This window comes from Protopterus annectens, chromosome 1.part2 (assembly GCF_019279795.1).
Source record: "Protopterus annectens isolate FY-2018-M chromosome 1.part2, PAN1.0, whole genome shotgun sequence".
Lineage (NCBI taxonomy): Eukaryota > Metazoa > Chordata > Ceratodontiformes > Protopteridae > Protopterus > Protopterus annectens.
In genome coordinates this window covers 673,830,141-673,855,213 of record NC_056727.1, presented here as the reverse complement: position 1 = coordinate 673,855,213, position 25,073 = coordinate 673,830,141, and the positions used below count along the sequence as shown (strand labels likewise).

General features: G+C 41.8%; 1 protein-coding gene across 8 annotated transcripts in view; it reads left to right on the top strand.

Moving 5' to 3' along the window:
• Positions 1 to 25,073, top strand: part of CEP170 (centrosomal protein 170) — a 2,077,048-nt gene that overhangs the window by 561,146 nt on the left and 1,490,829 nt on the right. For all 8 annotated transcript variants that reach the window (XM_044058284.1, XM_044058266.1, XM_044058311.1 and 5 more), the window contains exon 4: positions 24,308 to 24,386. In XM_044058284.1, coding sequence (XP_043914219.1) covers positions 24,308 to 24,386 — 79 coding nt within the window. The remainder of the gene's footprint in view (positions 1 to 24,307; positions 24,387 to 25,073) is intronic.

The window sequence follows — 25,073 nt, the reverse complement described above, 5'->3', positions numbered from 1 at the left end:
CACAACACCAGTGTGGCACCCAACAACAGCCCCTAAGGCAAGACAATGTACCCAACACTTCAGTCATAGGTGACTCTATAGTCAGGCACACTGATGTCCCACTCACCAGGCTGAACAAGGAGAAAATTACAGTCAGCTGCCTGTCGGGTGCCAGGATCCACCACATAACGCATGCACTCACGTCACTCCACAACAAGTACAAATACGACTCTGTCATTGTCCATGCTGGAGTAAATGACTTGAGACGTACCTCCCTGGACTACATGAAAAGAGACATGGAAGAGCTCTTGGATTATGTGACCCAGGCAGGTATGACCCTAGCCCTGAGTAGCATCCTGCCTTCACCCAGAATGATACCACAGTATAAGGACAAAATGATTGACTTCAACAATTGGCTAAGCTTCTGGTGTTATTCAAAGGGGATCCAGTATTTGTCTGCCTGGGAAGACATGATCGGCAAACCACGATGCTTTGCCAGAGATAGTCTGCACCTGTCACCCCTGGGATTCAGGTTACTGGCTAAAGCTCTTGCCACCCCTATAGTGCCTTTTTTAGACAAGGTTCAAAGGATAAAACCAGCACCGTAACAGATACAAGCATGCAAAATCTGAAGGTAATGCTACTCAATGCTAGAAGTCTAAACCTCAAAATGCACTCTCTCGAGGCACTCCTAAAAATGGAGAACATCGATATCTGTGCAGTGACTGAGACCTGGTTCAAGGCTCCAGAGAGCACCCCTGCAATACCAGGCTACAATTCTTACCACACTTTTTGGCCACAAAACCAAGACCAAAACACTAATGGTGGAGGAGTGTCCATATTCACCAAGGATATTCACACCTCCAGGCTAGTTGCCCAACACAATGCATCTGAAATTCTCCAGGTGCAACTAACACTAGGTAAGACTGCAATCCAAATTGTAGCTTGCTACAGATCCCCCACCATACCCCAAGATTCTCACTACACCTTCCTAAACATACTGGAAAATATTAAGATACAACCAAACACCCTAATACTAGGTGATCTCAACTACCCTGCCATTAATTGGGAGAACTACTTGGGTACCAACTCCTTTTCTCAACGGTTCTTGGAATTCATAAATTCCAACGCCCTGGATCAACTAATCCATTGTCCCAACAGGGGCTCCAATATCCTAGACCTGGTCATTACCAACATGGGAGATAGATGCTCCACACCAGTGGTCACCCCCTCATTGGTCAGGTCTGACCATAAGCAAATCACCCTTGACATCCACATCCCACCCCCACCCCCCAATAAGGAAACCTCCTTAAAAAACTTCTCCAAAGCCAACTTCATGCTACTGAAGTCAGAAGTGAAATATCACAACACCCATGCAGACGGGATCTGGAAGTTCGACTGCAGAATCCTACACTAAGGCACTGTACGAGCACATCCACTCGTGCATGAATCGTGCCATCCCAAATAGAACCAAGATGCTCTTCTCCAAAAAAACGAAGCCAATCTGGTGGTCCCTTGCTATAAACAAACTATATAACAGAAGGAAGAAACTGTTGCAGAAAAGAGGAAAATCACAGGATGCAAAAAACTCTCTCTCCAGCCTCAGTAAGAAGCTGAGATCCCTCATAAAATCCTCAAAAGCTAGTTACGAAAATAAAATTGCCAAAGATTCCAAAGACAACCATAAGGCATTCTATAGTTATGTCAAGAATCTAAATGGCAATGCTCAGATCTGCTCTGAGCTACAACAGAATGGCATTAAATATACTGATCCCAAGGATATTGCCAATATCCTGGCAGATCGATTTAGTGCCAAGTTCACTCCCCTCTCACCCCCTAAAGGGCCCATCTCAATACCAAAAGATTGCCAAATTCCGATCATCACAGCCACACAGGTAGAAACAGCACTCTCCAAAGCTAAGAATACAGCATCCATGGGACCAGATGACATCCCAGACTGTGTACTACATGAACTACAAAATGAACTGGCACCCCACCTAAGTGTCATGTTTAATCAGATCCTCACCTCAGGCTTCGTGCCCACTGAGTGGTGCACAGCTACAGTTATCCCGATCCACAAGGGGGGATCCACCTTGGATCCCCGGAACTACCGTCCCATCAGTCTGACAAGCATGATCTGCAAGGGCATGGAACGCATTATCATGGAACTTATAAACAAAGACATTGGCAACCTCCAGACACTGGACCCCACCCAGTTTGGGTTTGTGAGGGGCCGATCTTGTCTCCTGAATCTGATTGACTTCTTCGAATCGGTCTCCAGAGCTGTGGACGAGGGTAAGGAGGTCCACACAGCCTATCTGGACCTTCTCAAGGCCTTCGACACCACCCCCTCTCTGGAATCATAGATAAACTTACTAAGCTGGGCATAAATCGCTACGTCACTCAATGGGTTGCCAACTGGCTTACTGACGGAACGCAGACTGTAAAAGTAGCCGACTCCAAATCCAGCTCCAGACAAGTGGAGTACCTCAGGGTTCAGTCCTGGGACCACTCTAGTTTGGCATCTACTTCTCTGAAATACAGGCCAACACTAAGGGACTCTGGCTAACAAAGTTTGCAGATGACTGCAAACTGGGAGCCTTTTGTTGAATCCCCAAATGATGTGGATAGTCTACAAAAGGGCCTTACAGATTATCAACACCAATTCATGTTGTCCTGCGTTATCTAGAAGTTCCTGCAACTGCTGTCTGAATGCACTCTTTTCCTCACTATCACAACCCTTGCTGTAGGGCATAGGCTGAGATTATGAATACTACCGTATCATTACACTGGCGTCTGATTGCCATGAGTCTGTCACTAATTCTGATGATATCCCTGACTGCCTTTTGAAGCCTCTCTCTCACCACAGTTCCTCCACAATTTCTAGCCTGTCCCCCCTGAGCAGTTGACTTTGAATCTCAAGCCATTTGGCTTTGCTGCACTGCTCTTCCATATTGTCTCTTGGATACATAGGATGTCCAGCCTCCTCTGTATCATCATATCATCCACTTCCAAGCTGCGTCTTGTCAGTGGCCATACATTAAGTATAGCAATTCTCAGTTCAAGTTTGGCAGATTGTTTTTCATGTAGCTTTCGCTCAACAGAGCTATCCCAGGTAACCCAGCCTGGGCAACTACACTCCATAGTTTGACTAAGGGCGGGTACACACTGGCCAATAAGGGAACATACACCTCTCCCACCATTAGCATAGGTCCCTGGCATAGGTCAGAGTAGGCTGGGTCCTCAATCCAGTTTTCAGCCCCTAACTACCCATGCCCATTTTGGCGACATTAGTCTACATGACCGAATCACCTAGAGCCATATTTTACACTGTTGGTAGCTAGCCCTGCCACGGCTCACAGTCTGTGATCTATGTTCTATCTTGAGGATACTGCGCACCACAGTAGATGCCCAAAGCGGTTGGACTGTTCAACTCTTCCCATAACAGTAATCCAAACGCACTGAAAAAGTGGGTCTCAATGGCTTAAAAAAATGAAGTCCTTTAATAAAGAGCAATATTGAGCGCTTTCATCCCAACAGTCCAGGGACATCATCAGAATACAGAAACGTACTTGCAAAGTGTTGTTTAAATACACTGTCTCATCACCACAGATTACATCTGTCAACAAATTAACACATTTAAATAGTTAAAAAAATTGGAAAACAAATACATATGTGTGAATCCTGTACCAACCTTATACAGTACCATGACATAAAATAATACTCTGCCAAGTACCAGTATTAGTCAGTCATAAAAATAAGTAAAAAATAACTTAATTATTCTAAAATGAACAATGAAAAAAACGTTTAAATCTTGTTATATAGAATTGTACCTATAATTTATTAGCCCTGTTCTTTAGTACTGGCATAATAAGATATAAAATCATTTAACCTAGGGGGAAACATAGCAGCAGTCCCTGAGTTGCTAAAGTAATTCTTTATTATTTAGTGCATTTTTCTAGTCTCCACGGCGGGGATCCAAGCTGATTTGATCAACAATCCCAAAGGTGAATTTAGTAAAATTATTACAAGAAGAAGCATGCTTAAAGAGAGCATTGATTTCCTTCCCATTTTTTCATGTCATTCATTTGCTGATAAATCCTTGTCATAAGTGCACGCTCCATCCTGCCTGTGTAGAAACTTGTGCAACTCTCACATTTTGCCAAATACACTATTTTACATGTATTGCAAATTCCCTCTTACAAAAGTAACCTTAGATGTGATGTTGTCCTACTCGACTTCATTCTTCACTGTTTGGGTTCGGAATTGATCCTCGGTTCCGACTCGGCCTTATACAAAACCGCAAGCACTTCCACTAGCCTGTGGCTGTATCCCTGTCCCATCATGCCCTAGGAAAGCTCCCGAGATGTAATTTGCCGCTAAGCAAGATTGGGTGCTTCCATATTGGCTCTGGCTAAGTGGGAAAATTCTTTTAGTTATTATAGAAATAGTTTGTCTTTGCTTTTCAAAATCTAGAGTTTTTATTAGATATTCAATTACTTTAAAGTGTTCGCTGTTTGTGTTTTTTTTTTGCTTCTGGCCATCGTTTTACCGCTAAGCATTTGTTTCCCTCCCCTATCCTGGCTTAAATGTACTGTTTCACGCCGGTTTTTAGTTAGAGGCTTCCTTCGGTATATTTTACAAAAAATACAAGCTCATTTGAGTTAGAGAGTCTTGTAAAGTGAATTATTTGCTTCTGTTTTCTCCTTTCTAACTTAAAGCGTCAGCTCGTTTGAGTTAGAGGGCTGCCGTTAGCACGTTTTAGTTAGAGGGCTACCTTGTTTCTCCTCTCCCCTTTATAACTAGGCAGCTTCGTTTAAGTTCGAGAACTGACCCCCCCGTTCAGCTCTAATTGTTAATGTTGTTCTTGGTATTCTTTGGTGTTCTTCCTGTTGTAAAAAAAAAAATGTGTGTATGTATATATATATATATATATATATATATATATATATATATATATATATGAATATATATATATATATATATGAATATATATATATGAATATATATATATATATATATATATATATATATTATTGTGCTAGCACTGGGTTTTTCACTATAGTGTTAAGCAGTTGTTATTACTCATTATTATTATTATTGTTATGTGACTGTTGTATATTAAATGTGTCTAAGGAACATAAGGAAACTAGACTCTCTGGGTTCAAAAAGTGTGGGAAGTGTAGCCAGAAAATGTCTATCACTGATGGTCACACTGTTTGTGTATACTGCTTTGGAGCAGTCCATTTACAAGAATCTTACGCCATTTGTGATATATTCAGCCACAGAGTGCTGCTTGAGAGGAAAAATAAACTTATTGTGAGAGGTTTACTGAAGACCCCTTCTCTGAAGCACTTGAAGAAGGTCAGGGCACTTCAAAATCGTCCATGTCTCCTTCCTCAAAGTCTGACAAGTTGGGAAAAGGTCATCTCCTTCTTCTGGGCAATCAGAGCCAGTTAAGAAATTGACAAAAGTGGCATCTCCGGAACCAAAAACTGTTGGGCTCGAAAAATCTCCTTCATCGGCTCCTTCTGTGTTGGTGCCGATGGAGTTTCAGTTACGGAGCCGGTTCCCGGAATTGGAGCCAGTTTCTCTGACCTTGAGATCTCCTCTGCTGCAACCAGCCAGATGATCTGCTCCCTCCTCTCGGTCCTCCAGGAACCTTTCTGATGATGACATGGATCGTGTGATTCAGAGGCTTTTAAGGACACCGGTGCTTGCGAAACTGCTGTCGACTCCAACCCAGAGGGATTCGGAACTGCCAAGACTTACCCTTCGACATAAAATTCCTCCTCCGAGCTGACCTGGGACCTTAGAGCCAGAATGTCTAGAACCGATTGTAGTGGAACCGTCGGTGCCGAGACCTATCCCAGGATCTTTGAGCCCGACTTCTGCTCCGACATCCTTGGTTCTTTTTGAACTTGAGGAGTCTAACTGATGCTCTCTGGTCGGTTCAGGGGAGGACAGTCAGATCAGACACTTGTTGGAGCCGAACTTGCCGCGCTAGGTGAGCTTGGCTCCAATATTGTCCTTGGACCCAACCCCATTGGTTCTGGAGATGCCTTCTGGATCTTCGGAGCTGCAGGTTTCCACAGATCAAGGGTAGGGGGCTTTTGAGGTGATGAGGAGAATGCTGTCTTCACAGACAGCTCCAGTCTCAAGTCCTGACATTCTTCCCCCAAAGGCACCGGCGTCTGTCTCAGTACCATGCCATGCACAGACACGCAGAGACCCTTGGCCTCAGGATGCCCCATTGTGTGAACCCCTCTCTTCCAAAACCTCTCCAGAATACACTTTTGAAGAGGTCCCTTGTAAGAGACTTTGCAAGAGGAAGCATTTAGACTCTCCAGAGGAGTCGGTCACATGTCCTTCAAGGATGCATCTGCAGTCATAACAAATGGGTTGTCCTGTCGTCAGGCAGCCCTTCGGTCGGCCGGATTCCAAAGTCTGGGTCCGGCTTCGGCTGATGTTGCACTTCACCCGACGTCATCTCTGCTGGTCTTCGGGTATAAAGGCATCAGCCGACGCCATTTTCCCCAGTCTTTCTTGCCGCGTGGCGCCCGAAGCAGAAGCTGTTCGCAAGTGCCGGTCGGTCAGATCCAGAGATTACTACTACCGAATACTACTTCAAAGACTTCTAAAAGCTAAGTACCCCGTTGGGGACTCTTTCTTGCCTCAGCCGATGTCAGAAAAAGTAAATAACTGTTTAACTTGTGGAAAACAAATACCTCATAAAGATTTCCACTCTTACTGCCTACCTTGTTTAGGCCTAGACCACGACGTAGCAGCCTGTTTAGCCTGTGCTTCCTTCAACCGAACGCTTAGGCGTCGGTCGGAGTTTGCTGAACAGTTTTTCGGCTCAGATTTTGCGTACATTATGCCGTCGGATCCTCCGACTACCCAAATTGTTAAAACGCATAAAGAAAAGACCGACACTCGCGGTCCGCGGTTTCGGCCGAAACCACGGTGAAGCAAGCCGCGAGTGTCTCGGTTTCGGCCGAAACCGAGAAAACGGGTCAATCTTCAGCCGAATCCATGACTACTACTGAGGCTCCTGCTACCTTAGTTGAATCGGCCTCTGAAGTTTTGCCTAGTACTGTGGTTCCTCCTGAATTATCAAACACTATCCCTTTGGATGTCTCAACACCAGCACGTGGTGCTGCTAGGCCTCCTGCAGCCATGTCCATAAAGGCCTTTGCCAGGGCTAAAGCAGCCAAAACTGTTAAATCAGTGCCTGTTAAGACCCCCTCACATAGGCCCTCTTCTAGTTCACAAATGCTTACTCTGGCAGAGGATTTAATCTCCTTAATTAGGGGATCCCAATCTCACCCAGACAGGGCCTCTCAGCCTCCAGAAAAGAGATCTAGAGCAGAGCCCCCCGAGCCAGTGTCCTCTGATGATTCTTCGGATGACTCAGACATTACAGATCAACCAGAGGCTCCTTTTTCTACTTATGAAGATTCCAATGCTGAAGAATCCATTCCTTCTGCCACTCCACCAGAGGAATTCTCCTTCGGGGAAACCTTACATGCCATGAGAGAACAATTCCAATGGCAGGGACAAGATTTCTCGGATTCAAGAAAAAGGCTTAGGACCTTTCTGCACTTACCACAACATAGGCCCTTAGCTATACCTCCAGTTCTGCCTGTTGTGGATGATGCATTTAATGATGTTTGCACTGCTCCTGATACCTTACCTCCAGCCCCTGCCAAACCAGATAGATTTTACAGGGTGCCAGACACTCATCACCACCTATACAAGGCCCCCCTTGCAGATCCTGAGACTATATCCCAGGGGCCTAAGGCAGTAGCTTCAACCTCAGCAAAAAACCCTCTCCCTTCTGAAAGGGAATCCAGGTCCTTAGAGATGGGGAAAAAGTTTACACCTCTGCTACTCTCTCAGCTAGAGCTTTAAACTGTCAGTTTCACATGATCCAATACCAAGAGTTTATGCTTGATCAGTTAACTAAGAAGCTGTCCTCTGATGACTCCTTAGATAAGAAATATGTTTTAGAAATGGTGAATAACATTCAGCAGGTTAGTAACCATTCTTTAAAATGTGGCTATGATGCACTGGAGGCTTCATTTAGATCAGCCATGACTGTCACAGTGATAAGAAGGCATGCATGGTTGAAGGAACAGGTTTTGCCGGATCATGTTAAAGCAAAGCTGTTAGATGCTCCTATGGATAAGGCCAGTCTATTTGGTACACCTGCTCAGCAAGTAATGAAGAAAATGGAAGAGAAGGCAAAATCTGTACAAACAGTTAAGGATTTCTTACAGGTTCAGCCCCCAAGGTTCAGCAGGAACTGGCCTGCCAAAAATTGGTCCTTTCCAGACTCCTCAAAATCTCAGAGGCAGGAATAGACGCTCCAGAGGCAGATATCAATCCAGAGGAGGTGCCTATAGAGGACGCCAGTGGCAAGGCAATAACCAGAGAGGCACAGACACAACCACTGCCACTGCAACAGGACAATCACAGTGACTTGACTCTGACACCGCCTACCAGGGAGCAAATAGCAGCACCTTTAGGTGGAAAGTTAGCCTTATTTTCGAAAAATTGGCACTATATCACAAAAGACAAGTGGATTTTGCAAACCATAGACCAAGGCTACAGGTTCCACTTCCACACCTTACCAGTAAAAAGAGGAATGCCAAACCTACCTCCAAATCAAAAAACAGAAGCTCTAAAGCAGATAGCTCAACTAACAAAAATGAGAGCTGTGGAAAGAGTACCAATAACACAAAAGGGCAAAGGATTCTACTCCAGACTCTTCCTAGTACCAAGAAAAGAGAAAAGTTGGAGACCTATTCTCGACCTGTCCGTCTTAAACACATACATCACGGTACCAAAATTCAAAATGCTGACCCTGCAGCAACTTCTTCCCATGCTGGGCAAGGAGTGTTGGCTGGTAACTCTAGATCTCAAGGAGGCATACCTGCACGTCCCCATACGACCAAATTGCAGAAGATACCTCAGATTTCTTGCAGGATCAGAGCATTATCAATTCTCAGCATTGCCCTTTGGCTTATCTACTGCCCAGAGTATTCACAAAATGCCTGGCATCAGTAATCGCTCATTGCAGGCTACAGGGAATCCAAATTTATCCATACCTGGACGACTGCCTGTTACAAGCGGACAACAAAAGCAAGCTGACAACAGATTTACAAAGAGTCATTTGCTTACTACAAGCCCTGGGATACACAGTCAATTTCAAAAAGTCAAGACTAATACCATCCCAGACAAGAACATTCTTGGGTGCGGAATTGGACACAATAAAACAAATGGCATTCCTAACTGCAGAAAAACAAGCACAACTCCCTCTTTACTTCTTGGCATTAACAAAGCAGCACAAACTAACAGCAAGAAAAGTACTGCAGGCCTTGGGCTTCATGGCATCATGCATAATCCTGGTCCCCCATGCCAGACTGCATATGAGAAAACTACAGTGGTACCTAAAGAATTTATGGTCTCAGCACAGGCACAGCTTAGAGACCGAAATCCCAATAATTCCATGCCTGAAGCAAGAGTTTCTATGGTGGGCTCAAGCATGCCAGTCAAACCCAGGCTTGCCCTTCCACAACTTTCAAGCAAACCAAACCATCACAACGGACGCCTCAGACCTAGGCTGGGGGGCGCACATGTTGGACAAGTGCATTCAAGGATTGTGGACTCCAGACCAGCTGCACCTACACATAAACCAAAAAGAAATGCTGGCAGTAAAACTAGCAATCCAGAAATTCAAACCATTCCTCAAAGAAGGCCATTTAATGATAAGGACAGACAACACCACAGTCATGTGGTACATCAACAAACAGGGAGGGACTCGTTCATACCCCCTATGCAGAATGACTCTAGACCTTTGGAATATGGCTCTGAGCTACAACATCCAGTTACAGGCAATATTTGTGCCGGGAAAAGAAAACACCCTAGCAGACATGTTAAGCAGAACCACCTCGAATGCTCACGAATGGATGCTACACCCGGACATCTTCAAGGCCATCACAAAGAAATGGGGAATGCCACAAATAGACCTATTCGCATCCCCACTCAATCACCAGCTCAAAAAATTCTGCACAAGGACATGCCACCCACTAGCATGGAAGGTGGACTCACTATCCTTCAGCTGGAAAGGCCTGACAGCATATGCATTTCCACCTCTTCCTTTGATCCACAAGGTACTGCTGAAAATCAAAGAGGAACGTCCAAGGATAATTCTGATAGCTCCGAATTGGCCAAGACAACACTGGTATCCTTTGCTGAGGAGCATGTCTCAGGGGAGAATGTGGCCAATACCCCTGATACCTTTGATGTTAACTCAGAACAACTACAACATCATGCACCCAAACCTAAAAACCTTGCAACTGACTGCCTGGAACATCACATAACAGCTACTAACCCAGACTTATCCCAAAGGGTTAAAGACATTATCCTTGAAGCCCGCAGACCTTCAACAAGAAGGAACTATGCAGGAAAATGGAAAAGGTTTGTCATTTGGAGTACTGAAAGAGGAAAAGATGTCTCGAACATAGATATTGCTAACATTCTGGAGTATTTGGCAGAGCTTCTACATACGGGCCTGTCCTATTCCTCCATCAAGATACATGCATCAGCTATTTCCGCAGAATACAGCTTGGATCCACCTGTCTTTTCTCATCCTCTACTCAGGCAATTCCTCAGAGGGATCAAGAATGTAAAACCTCCTAGGAAACCACCATTACCAGCATGGGACATGAACTTTGTGCTAGAAAAATTGACACTACCTCCATTTGAACCAGCAGCAACAGCAGATCTTCAACACCTATCATGGAAAACTGCTTTCCTACTGGCAATTACTTCAGCAAAGAGGGTTTCGGAACTACAGGCCTTAATGGCAGTACAACCCTTCCTAATCTTCCATCAAGATAGAGTGTCCATGAGAACTAATCCTACATTTATGCCTAAGGTGGTATCCAGAGTGTCCTTAAACCAGGCAATCCACCTACCTACCTTCTTTCCCAATCCACAGAACAGGGGGGAAAGGCTGCTGCATACCTTGGATGTACATAGACAGTTACGCTACTACCTGGACAGAACCAAAAGTAACAGAAAAGCTGACCAGCTTTTAGTAGCCTATGCAACAGGAAGGGAAGGAAAAGCAATTTCCAAACAGACAATCTCCAAATGGATAGGAAATTGCATAAGATTCTGTTACTCCTACCATGGAAAACCAGTTCCACAGAACATAAGACCTCATTCTACAAGGGCTACAGCCACTACCACAGCTTTCTTATGAGGAGTGGCAACCAAGGACATTATTGAGGCGGCTACTTGGACCTCCGTGCATACATTTGCCAAGCATTATAATTTACCTCTATACTCTAGATCCCGAGCAGGGTTTGCCACTGCTGTATTGCAAGGGATCCTAACTACACCATAATTCTTCTTCCTCCTCCCCTAGTTTGGCTATGGTATTCTACCCATTTGTTATGACTGCAGATGCATCCTTGAAGGACATAGTACAGTTTTGTACCTACCATAAATGTAGATGTCCGAACAGGATAGCATCTGCAGTCAGGATTACCACCCTCCTTCCCTCTGTGGTACTCCTAGGGTATTTACCCTCCTAATAGCTAGCTGGGGGGGGAGTCTCTTATGGTGTATTTGTTTGTATATATGTACATACATGCTTATTTTTTATGTTTGCCTTCTACTAGTTTGGAAACATTGGCATTTATCCAAAATTTAGCTTTCCTAGAGGGCAACTGGCATCTGGGGCAAGAAACACTGAGGAAAATGGCATCGGCTGATGCCTTTATACCCGAAGACCAGCAGAGATGACGTCGGGTGAAGTGCGACATCAGCCGAAGCCGGACCCAGACTTTGGAATCCAGCCGACCGAAGGGCTGCCTGACGACAGGACAACCCATTTGTTATGACTGCAGATGCTATCCTGTTCGGACATCTACATTTATGGTAGGTACAAAACTGTACTTTCTGATACAGACCTTGATAAGTCAGAAGGGTCCCGACGGTCACCCTCTGAGGATGTCTTCTTTGCTAACATCCTCAAAATTCTTAAACAAAGAGGTGGCTAGAAGTCCATCAACCCTTCTGTGGAGGAGTCTGTATACCTGAAGACCTTTGGGTCTCGCCCTTCCGCCACTTGGGTGTCTCCGCCTTTCAACGAGCTCATAGAATTAGTTAGTTGAAAGGAATGGGAATCTCCAGACTCAGTGAAACCTGTTCCTTTTCCTTAGAAGCCAAAAAAATTTATTACAGCATCATCAGACAAAGATTTTCGTTCCAAGGGTGTTCCCTAGTAGATGCTATGGTGGTGGAGGCAGCCACCAAAATGGAACTTTCAGAGACATCCTTGTCTGTCCATTCGCTAAACAAGGAATCTCATACGATGGACAGATATGGAAAGCGCATGTTCTCTTCAGCAACTTTGGCACTCAGATCACTGAATTGTCTGATGCACTTTACTAGGCTACAAAGAGATCTCCTAAAGGAGCTAGGAGAGACTTTCCAAGGTTCAGTAGATTCAGGTTTATCAGACAAGGTTTCCTGTTAGCTCTCCACCTTAAAGTCTGCGGTTAACTCCTCCATGAGACTCATTTCTTATGCAGCAGTTGGAACGAGTAGAGCACCAGGTTCAGGAATTTCCCTAAGGAGACATTCCTGGATGTGCTTGTGTGACTTTGCAGAACCCTTTAAATCTACCTTTGTTAATGCACCTTTTGATGGCGCATCCTTGTTCGGGCCAAAAATTAAGGATACACCAACCAGGTGTGAGTAAGAAGAAAAAACTCTCTCTGCCATAGGAGTCTGTTTTTCCCTACCTTCTAGACTTTACCCAAAAGGTTAGAAGAGAGGAAAACTGTGGTTCCGAAAATCCCAGAGAGTTTTTCAGGGCACATGTGGTGACTTTTCCCCTGGGGGGGGGGGTCTGCAAAGTCAGGGTGACGGAGTCATTCTGTGGTAAGCCCTTTCAACGCTCCTGAAAGGAGGCCTGTTTGTCCCTCTCTGGAGATAGTCGAGGGTCACTTATCTTTGTACCCAAAGGCCTGGCTAGAAATAACAAAAGGCAAGTGAGTACAAAGTAACTTATCCAGAGGGGCTACTCTATACCATTTTCTTTCCTGTCCCAAACATAAAGAACATCCCGGACATTCCACCCAGTCAGAGGGAACAGACAACACTAGAAATTCAAAGTTGCTAGACAAAAGAGCCATCCAAACAGTCCCCACAGACCAAATAGTATCCGGAACTTACTCAAGGTTCTTTTTAGTGCCAAAGAAAACATGGGACTGGAGACCCATACTGGATCTCAGCAGATTAAACAAATCAGTAAAAAGAACAAATTTCTGGATGGTAACACTGCAGTCGCTATTTCCCTTACTGGGTAAAGACGATTAGATGTGCTCTGTAGACCTCCAAGATGCATACTACCACATAAAAATGGACAGGCCATCTAGGATTCATCTGCGCTTTTGGATGGGAGCCTATCGCTACTAATTTCCAGCCCTGCCCTTTGGTCTCTCTACAGCTCCCAGAGTGTTCAAGTATATGGCAGTTGTCACGGCTCACTTGAGACATTTAGATTTCTGAATGTTTCCTTATCTAGATGACTGGCTCCTAACCGCCACCACTAAGCATCTACTACTAAAAGCAAGAGACACCACACTACTTCTCTGCTCTCATCTAGGAATCACGATCAATTATGAAAAATCTGCCTTGTTGCTACCTCAATGTATTGTTTTTATAGGAGCAGATCTAGATGCAACAAAAATGATGGCAAAGCTTCCCTCAGAAAGAGTTCAAGTACTGTGACAACAGGTCTTAAACCTTCTTTCCAGGAAAAAAAGTACAGGCAAGAACAGTCCTGAAAGTTTTGGGAACCATGGCAACAGCAATAAACTTAGTTCTATTAGCACATCTGCACATGAGGATTCTGCAGTGGCTCTGTGGTCCTTGCAAGAACTTCCCATGCCCCACCAAATTTCAATAACTGAATCTTGCAGGAAAAACCTTCACTAATGGCTTCACTCCACTCACGTGACATCAGGTCAACCCTTTGTTCTTCCATAGCCATTAGCCACAGTAACCATGGACACTTCCCAGATTGGGGGGGGGGGGCATTATCTGGGAAAAACAGTCCAAGGCACTTGACAGGATCATGAGGCCCATTTGCACATCAGTGTCCTAGAGATGAGAGTGGTGCTTGTAATGTTGGGAGGATGGCATAATAGTTGAGGTGTTTACCTTACAGACACAAGGTGCAAGGTTTGATTCTTGCATGGAGTAATTGGCTAGGCTTAAAATGGCTCACAAGGGCAGTCAGCCTAGTACTAATCTATGAACCTATACAATTTCTTAAAATTCATCCCGGGAATCACTCCAGTGGCTCTACTCGACAGAGGCACTGGGAACTAAGGTCGGGTGACACGATGCCAGGGTAATCCTATGGGCTAGGCTTGGAAAGGCTCCAGGGCCATTCGCCTAGTACACACCTATGAACCTATTCCAGGGCTCTCTTCCGCTGGGAGCTATTACAATGCAGATAGACAACATGTCAGTGGTATGGTACATAAACAAGGAGGAACCATATCTTACTTCCTTTGCCAAGAGGTCCTGAGAGTATGGCAGTGGGTGACATCTTCCCAGTGCTTTCTGCCAGCAATGCACATCCTGGGGAAATCCAATATGATAGGAGACAGACTCAGCAGAGCAATTCTGATGCCTCACGAGTGATCTCTAAAACAGGAAGTAGCAGAAAAGATTTTCTACAAATGGGGCCAGCCTTGCTGTGACTTTTTTGCCACATCCATGAATGCCAAATGCAGCAGCTACTTTGCCCGTATCCCCCATCCAGGAGAGTCACCAAGGGATGCACTTGTACACGATTTGGCCCTCGGGTCTCCTCTACGCCTTCCCTCTCTTTCCGTTGATACCCAAAGTTCTTCAGAAATCCAGCTGTTTGGGAAAGAGTTTGATACTTGTCGCTCCATACTGGCCTCGTCAAATCTGGTTCCCCTTCCTTTGGCTTCATCTACAGGAGGAGCCATGGGTTCTGGACCCAGTTCCGGACCTTCTGACTCATGCGTCAAGGATGCTCCATCCCTCTCTTCAAACCCTCAAATTGACAGTTTGACTGCTCCGATTGCAGACATAGCCAGGCTCCCTAACCTTTCTTCATCTGCAAAACATATCTTGATTTCATCTCATAAGGCAAGTAAAGTAAAACCAGGACCACAACTCTAGCTGAAGGTGCCTCTCACCAAAACGAAAAAGAAGTATAATGTAAAAACAATAGTAGGAGACACCAACACGATATATAAACTTCTCTGTTATAAAAATCCAAACTCGAAACAGCTTACAAATCGAAATTCACTTTAATAGAAAATGAATAAGCGCTTTCGCGTAGTACAAGGCTACGCTTCATCAGATAAAATCACAAAAAATGATACAAGCTTAAATACTGTCCATTTTGGCGGGATAGTTAACTAATAGAACAATAATTGAATTATTAAAATGTATTACAATCTGGATGCCTGCTAACCAATAATGGTTGCTAGAACAATCGGCCCTAAGTATTGCAGAATAACCACAACAAAAGTAGGTGGTAAAATGCATATACAAAAAAGATATATACATATAACATCAATATAAGGATTCTATACATATTGCAAGGTTTCGTAGCACATTCTTCCAACAAGTATAGACTTCATAGTCATATCAAACTAGTAAAAATCATATAAATAAAGCAGCAAGCTTCAAATATGGAGAAGGTGAAACCGGCAGACATGTATAAAGCTAATACGACATTCAAGTACCAAAAAGGCGCATCCGGAAGTAAGCATAATCAGCACACACATAAAACACATCCCACAAAATCCCCTATTGATTCAGTTTAGATAAAAAACTATTAAAAACACAAACCCTAAATAGAGGAAGCCAAACTGGCGACGCCAAAAACATACAGCTCAATATATATACTCTGGTTACCTATGAATCCATTAAGAATAGCAAGCATAATGCAACAGATAAAAAAGTACATCCAAAATAAAACATTGTAAATATGTAGCTTCATAGTAACCCTTTGATACTCAAAGGTAAATAGCAGCAAACACGAAGATTCCATTAAAAAAGTAAACCCAAAACTCTTTATATATACGCAACAATGCTACAAGCAATAATCAAATGCGTAAGAAACCACAGAAAAACCTGTCTTGTAAACAAATCAAACATACCTGTTATCAAATCCTGGAAAACCCAAAAATGTTCCATCCCGACCAGAAACTGACTGCTATAGTAAAGCGATTGAACAAGGTAGACCATCCATAAATAAATTAACCCCATTAGGCAACAAAAACGCAGTGAACACCAAGAGCAAAGTCGTAAGTAAACAGACTGCTTGAATGACGAGTTGTTGCCTTTAGGTCACATGATAACTCTATAAAACAAGAAGATAGACTGAACTTACCGTCAAGCAACAATACACTCTCCTTTGAATCTAATAGTGTAACTGAATGTTGCATTAGTCAACATATTACATGAGACAGCTTGAGAATAAACCCAAGTAAACAAATACATCTGCAGAAAAAACACTTATAACTAAACACATTAAATGAAGAATCTAATAAATGGTAAATTTGATAAAAAGTATATATAAAAATGTATCTATACTCATAAATAATAAGTTTCATGTAGTTGACATAAAACGTCACATATATTATGGAAAACATTTAAATGTGTAGAACAGCTGATAATGTGTATCAAAATAACATGGGATTAAGATGTGATATAAGCATTACTATGTTGTTCTAAGGAGAAAAAACAGGACTGGGCTTAAGACAATGGCTAAGTTCATATTCAGCAATAGGATGAGTAGGACAAGAAATTCAAGGACTAAAAGAATATACTGGTTCCCCTTCCTTTGGCTTCATCTACAGGAGGAGCCATGGGTTCTGGACCCAGTTCCGGACCTTCTGACTCATGCGTCAAGGATGCTCCATCCCTCTCTTCAAACCCTCAAATTGACAGTTTGACTGCTCCGATTGCAGACATAGCCAGGCTCCCTAACCTTTCTTCATCTGCAAAACATATCTTGATTTCATCTCATAAGGCTTCATTGAGGAAATTATACATGAGCAAATGGAAACTCCCTAACCTTTCTTCATCTGCAAAACATATCTTGATTTCATCTCATAAGGCTTCATTGAGGAAATTATACATGAGCAAATGGAAAAGATTTTCTTCATGAGAATTAAATAACCACATTGATCCCTTTTCTGCACCTATAGTTTCCATTCTTGAATTTTTGACAAAGCTATTTAATCAAGGTGCAGCTGCAGCTATTATTCGAGTTCAATTAGCATCAATATGCAATTTTCATGTAAGCGAATCAGGCTCAAATCTGATGTCTCACAGACTATGTAAAACTTTTTTTGAAGGGCACTGTTTTATTAAGACCTTGAACCTGCATCATCCTGTAATCTAAAGTTTTTGACATGGAAAACAATTCTCTTGATTGCTATCACTTCTGCTAGAAGAGTTTCAGAGCTTCAAGCATTGTCTATAAAGCCCCCGCCTACATGCTTTCCATAAAAATCAGAGTATCCCTTCGAACAAACCCATATTTCCTACCAAAAGTATGCTCAGAGTCTAATTTTAATCAATCAATAGTATCAAACCATAACTATGACAACAAGGCAGAATATGCACTGCACCAACTGGATGTACATAGGCAATTACGTTTCTACTTACATAGGACTAAGGACTTTAGAAAATCTGACCAATTATTTGTTTCATTTTTAGATTCAATTTTTAGATTCTAAAAAAGGTGCTCCTGTATCAAAAATTACACTTTCAAAATGGCTATGAAAGTGTATTACGTTTACCTACAAATCTCACAACAAATATCTCCCCTTTATAATCAAAGGCCATTCTACAAGAGCCATAGCAAACCTATTCAGCCTTTCGGTCTAGACTACCATTTGACACTATTTCTGCTGCAGTAACATGGGCAAGGCCTCATACCTTTATAACTCATTACAAAGTGGATTTGGCCTCCAGGAACAGGGCCTCCTTTGGGTCCACTGTTCTGAAGAATATTCTCCCGTGAGCCCCCCAAGAAATATGGTGCTAGGGACACTGTCCCAACCAGTGAAGAATAAAGGCGAGATAGGACAGCATCACATAAAGAAGTTATGTACTCATCCTAATGTTCCATGTGTGTTGTCCATCTTGCCTTCATTCTTGCATCCCATCCTCCTTCCCCCAGCCTTTGACTCTTGGAGGACAGAGCGGTCATAATTGGAAACAAATGTTCTCTGACCTTCTTCATTGCTCTATAAATTTTGCATAAGTTTTATTGTTGCCTATTGTTATACCAGCAAACAAGATCTGGGGAGCTTTCCTAGGGCATGATTGGATAGGAATACATCCACGAGCTAGTGGAAGTCCTCGAGCTTTTGTTTAAGGCTGAGTCGGAACAGAGGATCGGTTCCAAACCCAACCAGTGAAGAATGAAGGCGAGATGGACAACACACATGGGACATTATGGTGAGTACATAACTTCTTTTTCTCATAACATTTTCTAGAATAATTACAAATTCCTTAATTATATATGGGCATTCCCTATAATTACCACAGGCTACAGTACCTTGATCCACCTTAAAATAATTAGATTTGTTCTCAAGTAATCTCTTTAGATTAGCTGCAGTTTTTGTAATGAATGATGGTTCAGGTCCTACCATTTTATAAATCTCAGATTTTACTTTAAAAATATGCCATTTTTTTCTGATCACTTCTTTAATCTCCTTGGAATACTATTGTATTGTATAACGCATGCCTTCTTATGTTTGAGTTCCTTAATAGGGCCCTTACAGATATCCAAACCTATTCCCAAAAGTGGCTTATATTTAGCATTCCAACCATAATAGACCTCACTACTGATGTTGTCCACTAAATTTTTAGGATAACCCCTAGCATAAAACATGTTAGCAAATGTGGTCAATTCAACCAAAACATCCTAACTATGAGAGGTCATCCTTGCTATACGTATGGCCTGCCCCTTTATCAAACTTCTCTTTTGTGCTATAGAGTGACTACTGGTGTAGTACAAGTACGAATTACAAAAGGTGTTCTTATGATAGATGTTGTTGTTGTTTGTCTTTTCCCGGTTAGGGGTCGCCACAGCAGAACTCCGGTCCGCTAATGATTGGCAGTAGGTTTTTACGGTGCTGAGTTGCCAGCTTGACACCCAGCCTTCAACGAAGGCACGCCAATTCACGCATGTCTTTTTCGGAATGCCACTCGACCACTGGGAGGACATGCAGACTCCACACAGAAGGCACTCCCCGCACTCCAGACGAGAATCGAACAGGAGAACCTCTTGCTGTGAGGCAACAGTGCTACCGCTGCACCACCACAGATGTATGTTAGACCTAAAACCATCCATACCATGAGAAATCAAAGTACCTAAAAAATTGGTCTTACAAGGATGACAATTGTATGTGAATTTAAAATGTATGTGAATTTAAAGTCTTCCGTGGTGTTAATATAATTCACAAAATTCTCAACTTCCTCTTGGGTACCCTTCCACAATATAAAAATGTCATCCAGATACCGTAGATAGAGATGTAAATTGTTTGTAAATCCACTGTGAAAAACATATTTTTGTCCCCACCCATATAGCACAAGTTTAGCATATACGAGGGCACATGCTGCACCCATAGCAATGCCCTTAGTCTACTGGAAGTATTCTCCATAAAAAAAAAAAAAAAAAACAAACAAAATAATTATTTTCTAAAATGATGGCCATAAATTCAACAACTAAGGTTCTTTGTTCATGAGTGAGAATAGAGTGGGAAAACAACATGTCCTCAAAAAATTCCAGGCCCACATCTTTAGGTAGAACTGAAAACAGATCTTGGGCATCCACTGTCACAAAAAGTAACTTGTTAGACCAAATATCCCTTTAAAGATGCCCTAAGAATTCCCAAGAATCTTTAATAAGATGAGGAGTTTTTTCAACCACGTTTCACCCATTGGTCCACCAAAATAGCCAGAGGGTGGGTCTTAGACCCACTAGCTGAAACTAGAGGTCTACGCAGGGGATTGACAACATCTTTATGGATCTTGTGAATTACAAAGATACAAGAAACCACTGGATTTTTTTATTCACCAAGAACTCATAAATGTCCAGAGAGATGCACTGATTTAACACACATTCTTCCAAGTAAGAGTCTATCCTGTTATATGCGATATTAATCTGGTTTTTAGATACTGGGACATAAACATTTGTATCAAACAGAATCTTTTGCACTGCATTTCAGTAATCATCTCCATTAAACATAACCACACCCCCCATCCTTGTCTGGCTTCATAATCTGGGTAGTATTATCCATCCTAAGTTCCTTAAATACACAAACTTCATCCTTGGATAAATTATTCTGAAATGTATTATTACCTGAATGTAACCTATAGATGTCCTCCCTCACAGATTTCCCAAAAGTACTCACTGTAGGATTAAGATGGGGATTAAAGATACTTTTTCTTTTTTTGTCAAGACTAGTCGATCTACATTTCTGCTCCCCTAGACTGTTACACTCTGAAAATAAAATATTAACATTTTATTTCCTCATGCATAGTTTCAGTTTAACCAAACTGTCAGCTACATCCACTTTTCTCCTAGGCACAAATTTAAAGCCTTTTAAAAACAAAATAAAATGTTCTTTAGTAATTGTTTTATTAGTATAGTTGTAAGTAGTGAACCCCTCAAATCTATTAACAATAGAAGTACTAGAATGAACTAATTCCTGTATGAACCTCTCTCTGAGTGTACTTGACCCCTCTGTGGTTGACCATCATATTGGGATGGGGATACAGTCTCGGAAAATTCCTGTTTACTAGTTTCTCTGAGCGAGTGATTTTCTGAAAATCCTGTTCAAGTAATTCATGGTTCTCATTAGTATGATAGTATGTTCCATCCTATCCCCATTGAAAATCTCATTATTACGTTCTCTAGTATAAAGATCACTAGGTCTGTAATAATAATTACTATGGTTACCGCCCTTATGTAAGGGTACTAACCTTGAAGTAGGGTAGACAGTTTTTTCCAAATATTGCTCAAGACCCCCTATCCAACTTCTTTTTCTTCTTTAAGAAAAGCCCATTACACCTTCTCTCAATTTTCTCCAGAATTTTGTTGTATAAACCTTTATATTCATTAAACAGCAAATCACTAACAATTTTACCAAGTAGATTCTGTAATTCTTGGCAGAGGTTATCCCTTTGTTTTTCATTATAAAAAATCACTTTGTTCAACAATTCAATTCCACATTTACCAAAACAATTTATGAAATCAAGACTCATAACCTCATCATAAACTAGTCCAAAAGGAAATTTAAACAAACATAGCCCTTGTGGGATTATTTGATGCTTTATACATATCTTTAAGTAAAGTATTTCTATTTGCAGACTTTTGTATTTAAACAGTCGTTTTTCAAAAGCATATGTCATGCCTTCAAAGATAAAAAACAAACATCCCTGTTTTATCCCCTTACTCAATATTAGTCACTTCGCCAACATTAAAACAATAGTTTTTCTCTAAAATATTTTTGAAAGCGTGAAAAACCTCCGAAATGTGAAGTTCCCCATTAAGTTCACGACTAGGGGCTTGTAGAATAAATGTATTTGTACCAGGTAAAAAATCAAAGAAAGGTCTAACTTCCAATCCACAATTAAGCAAAGTATGTGATTTAGAAATGACAGTTTGTTCCATCTGTTTAAATTCACTTACTGCAGTGGACAAAAAAAGGTTATAATCCTTGCTGCTGCTTGGCTTAGACCCAAGCCACCATCGCTTCCCTCATTGCTAATAGTTGCCACTTCCTCAAAAACTCATCATAGCAGATGCAGAGTGGTTCTCAGCCTCAAGTTATACAGCAGCTGAAGAGGGACTAAAACCGTTGACAAGTAAATGCGAAGGAGATGTGAAAGAATCACCACATCTCCTTTTAGCCCTTTGACCATCCATTTGGGAAAATAGTTTAATCAAACAGATAAGCTCACCCTTTAAACAGGCTACATCTTCCTTCAGCTGAGCCACCTTGCTAATATTGGCTGGAGCCGAAGCCAATTCAGACTGATCCAAAGTGTCCATATTAGTCCTCAACGCGAAGAAGCATGAAGAATCGAAGAAGCGGTGCAGTGGGTAAAAACAAAAACTAATAAAAATAATCCAAATGCACTGAAAAAGAGTGGTCTCAATGGTTTAAAAATCAAGTTCTTTAATAAAGAGCAGTATTGAGCACTTATTGACCCAGGGCGGGCACACACTGGCCAATAGAGGAACATACACCCCTCCCACCATTAGCATAGGTCCTTGGCATATGTTGGAGTAGGCTGGGTCCTCAACCCAATAACTGTCCATGCCCATTTTGGTGACATTAGTCAGCATGACCGAATCACATAGAGACATATTTTACACTGTCAAGTAGCTAGCCCTGCCACAGCTCAGTCTGTGATCCGTATTCTCCTGTATTGAGGATACTGTGCACCACAGTAGAGGCCCAAAGCGGTTGGTCTGTACAGCTCTTCCCCCTGTAGGGCACCATGTAGGGTCTATGCTGCTGGCCACAGCTCCATTCATTGGTGAGTTTGAGATGGAAACACTCAGCATGTTTTTTTGGAGGTCGGAGGAACCCCACAGAGACACAAAGAGAACATGCAAACTCCAAACGGGCATTGGTCGGAGGTCAGGCTTGAACCTTGTACCTTGTGAATGGGGGGTGAAGACCTTAACCATTATGCCAACTGGTCTCTCATTAACAAATTCAAAATTAAAATAAAATAAATAAAACACTCGTTATTTTTGGTTAAGAAAAATCTGCTTTCAAAAACTTGTAACTATGCTGCATTAATTATTTCACACCACACTATCCACTGGTCTTCAGAGCCAGATCCATCACTAGGCGACCTAGGCAGTTGGCTAGGGCCCGTGTTGGCTTGTGGAGCGGTGATAAAGAAAATTATCTGTAAAGAAAACAGTCCAATGACTTTCATAATCACAGGAGGGCTTTAGGGCCTTGTGGAACAAGCCTCAGAATCCTCAGTGTTAGACTAATGTCCTATTGTAAAATTTAGCAGCCAAAGCCTTCACCGCTGGAGATTTAATTTAATAGCCAAGCAAGTAAAGGGAATTTGTCTGTGTGTGCAAGGTGGGCTGTCTAAGTGATTTTGCTCAGAGTCAAACCCTGAGCCTTGATATTTGACAAGTAAGTGCCCCATATGAAAGCTCTCAGCTAGATGAATAAAATGCTGCTGACAGCATGTGTTTAACTTGAGTGGTTGCTGAGATATAAATTGTTTACAAAATATTGCAAATGCAGTAGTTACTGTGTTTACTGTGATGTATAAAATTCAGTTTAAGTCCTAGAACCTAAAGAATACTACCACTGTAAAACAGTTTGTGCTGAAGAGTTTGACATTTACACTTCTTTAGTAACTCTTATAATCCCAGAGATATGAACATTTGATTGAAATGTGAGGAAAAAATTTGATTTTGTCAAAAAGCCTGGGTTCCACCCATTGGAAGTTACAATGCAAACTTCCTGAGCTCCATTGGAGTGAATGAGTTAAACCTCCACACCATTATTGTTTGTTTAGTTTCCCTGCCAAAACTGCAAATTTAAAATGCACTTTAACAAGTGGTGCATTATTAAATAAAGAATATAATTTAATGCAATCAGGAAGGTGAATCAAGGTACACACGTTTATGCACGGTCCTAAAAATGTGTGCAGGGGCCCATGCTTTGAAAACAGCCCATAGGTGCACTTAATCTACCACTAGCCAGATTCATTTTGTATGGCTGTGGGTTTCAGTACAGTTTCAGTGAATGTGAGTTTTAAGGGTAGCGAAGTTTACTGTTGCTCATTCTAAGTCTGTTTGCTTTATGAAACTTTATTGTTTTGTCTAGTAAATGGCTAGCAGTGCTTGTGCTATAAAATTTTTAATAAAAGTTTTTTATTAAATCGAAATATCTGTAATCACTGCAGAAGTAAAGAAGAAAGTAGTATGTACATGGACAGGTTTGAACAGTGTTTTATGGTAACTGGGGAGTGAGAGACAAGTAATGAAACACTGCAATGGTTGCTGGGTGGGGATGTGGGAAGAGGGGGGCACTCAAGGGTGGGGACCGTGGGGAAGGGTCCTGATACATTACCTTGCATAGGGCCTCATTTGACAGTTATCTAGCTCTGATGGTCTTGTAATATTTTTATTTGGAGACTGTAATTTTTAAGGCTGAGATGTTATATATATTTCTTAATTTTTCAGACATTTGTGAATGATGTCCGGATTCCTGATCAGGTGTATATGACTTTGAAACAAGAAGATAAACTTCGATTTGGATATGATATCCTTTGCCAGTGCAACTATCAGTAAGATTTTAATGTAACACATATATTTGCTTGACAAAGGGAAGTGTGCATTCCTGAAATTGCACTACAGTCATTTCTAAACTTGCTTTCTTTTCAGTTAACTGCATGCCTTTTTCTGCACTGTAGATGGTATTAGAAAAGATTTGAATGCTGTAAAAGGAATTACTTTAACCATACAGTTACACTGCACTGGTGTAAAGCTGATTCAGAGACCGGGCACGTATGCCTGACTGCAGTGCAGACTTTTGATGCAGGTGTGTGTATGTATGTATGTATGTGTGTGTGTATATGTGTATGTATATGTATATGTATATATATATATATATATATATATATATATATATATATATATATATATATATATATATATACATATATATATATATATATATACATACGTATGTGTATATATAGGCTTGTGGTGCAAAGCAGAGTATACATCACATGTCTAGATAAAATGTGCTTCGTCATGGTGTAAGAGTTCACTACACACAAAGTAAAGTAGCTACTCTAAAATGCTGATGTAACTGCTCATCCAGGATAGCCTAGTTAGATAGGAGTAATGAAAGATTGTGTAAGATGTAAGAGAGAAGGCAGGTTTTAAGATGAGAACAGGTATGATTATGCCCATATAAAGGTTGTCAGAGTTTCTGTTAAGGTAG